At 67.0% G+C, this 312-nt stretch overlaps 1 protein-coding gene across 1 annotated transcript in view; it reads right to left on the reverse strand.

Annotated features, from left to right (window-relative positions):
• The window catches only part of OAF (out at first homolog), a 30,095-nt gene that overhangs the window by 5,321 nt on the left and 24,462 nt on the right, over window positions 1-312 (reverse strand). The window contains exon 2 of the mRNA XM_005880978.2: window positions 12-97. Coding sequence (XP_005881040.2) covers window positions 12-97 — 86 coding nt within the window. The remainder of the gene's footprint in view (window positions 1-11; window positions 98-312) is intronic.

A 312-nucleotide genomic window follows, 5' to 3' on the forward strand; every position in this document is an offset into this window, starting at 1 on the left:
CGTGGTCGCGCAGCCGGGTGACGAAGCAGAGGGCCTGGAACTGGTGCTGGCCCTTCTCCAGCTCCCCCAGGACCAGCGCCCGCAGGATCTTCACGTGCTGGGGGGAGGGCAGAGGGTGCAGCTGGCTGGAGGGGGCTCCAGCGCCCACCCAGCGCTCAGTGCGGCCCGTGAGGCCACCATGTGGACACAGCCGCTCGGACGCCTCCCTCCTGCAGGTGTAGGAATTATCTTCCCCATTTAACCCAGCGACAGAAGAGAGAACACACGCAGGTGTGCCGTGGCACCGGACAATTCCCCCAGGGGCAGCCAGAG

Source organism: Myotis brandtii, unplaced genomic scaffold, assembly GCF_000412655.1.
Source record: "Myotis brandtii unplaced genomic scaffold, ASM41265v1 scaffold666, whole genome shotgun sequence".
Lineage (NCBI taxonomy): Eukaryota > Metazoa > Chordata > Mammalia > Chiroptera > Vespertilionidae > Myotis > Myotis brandtii.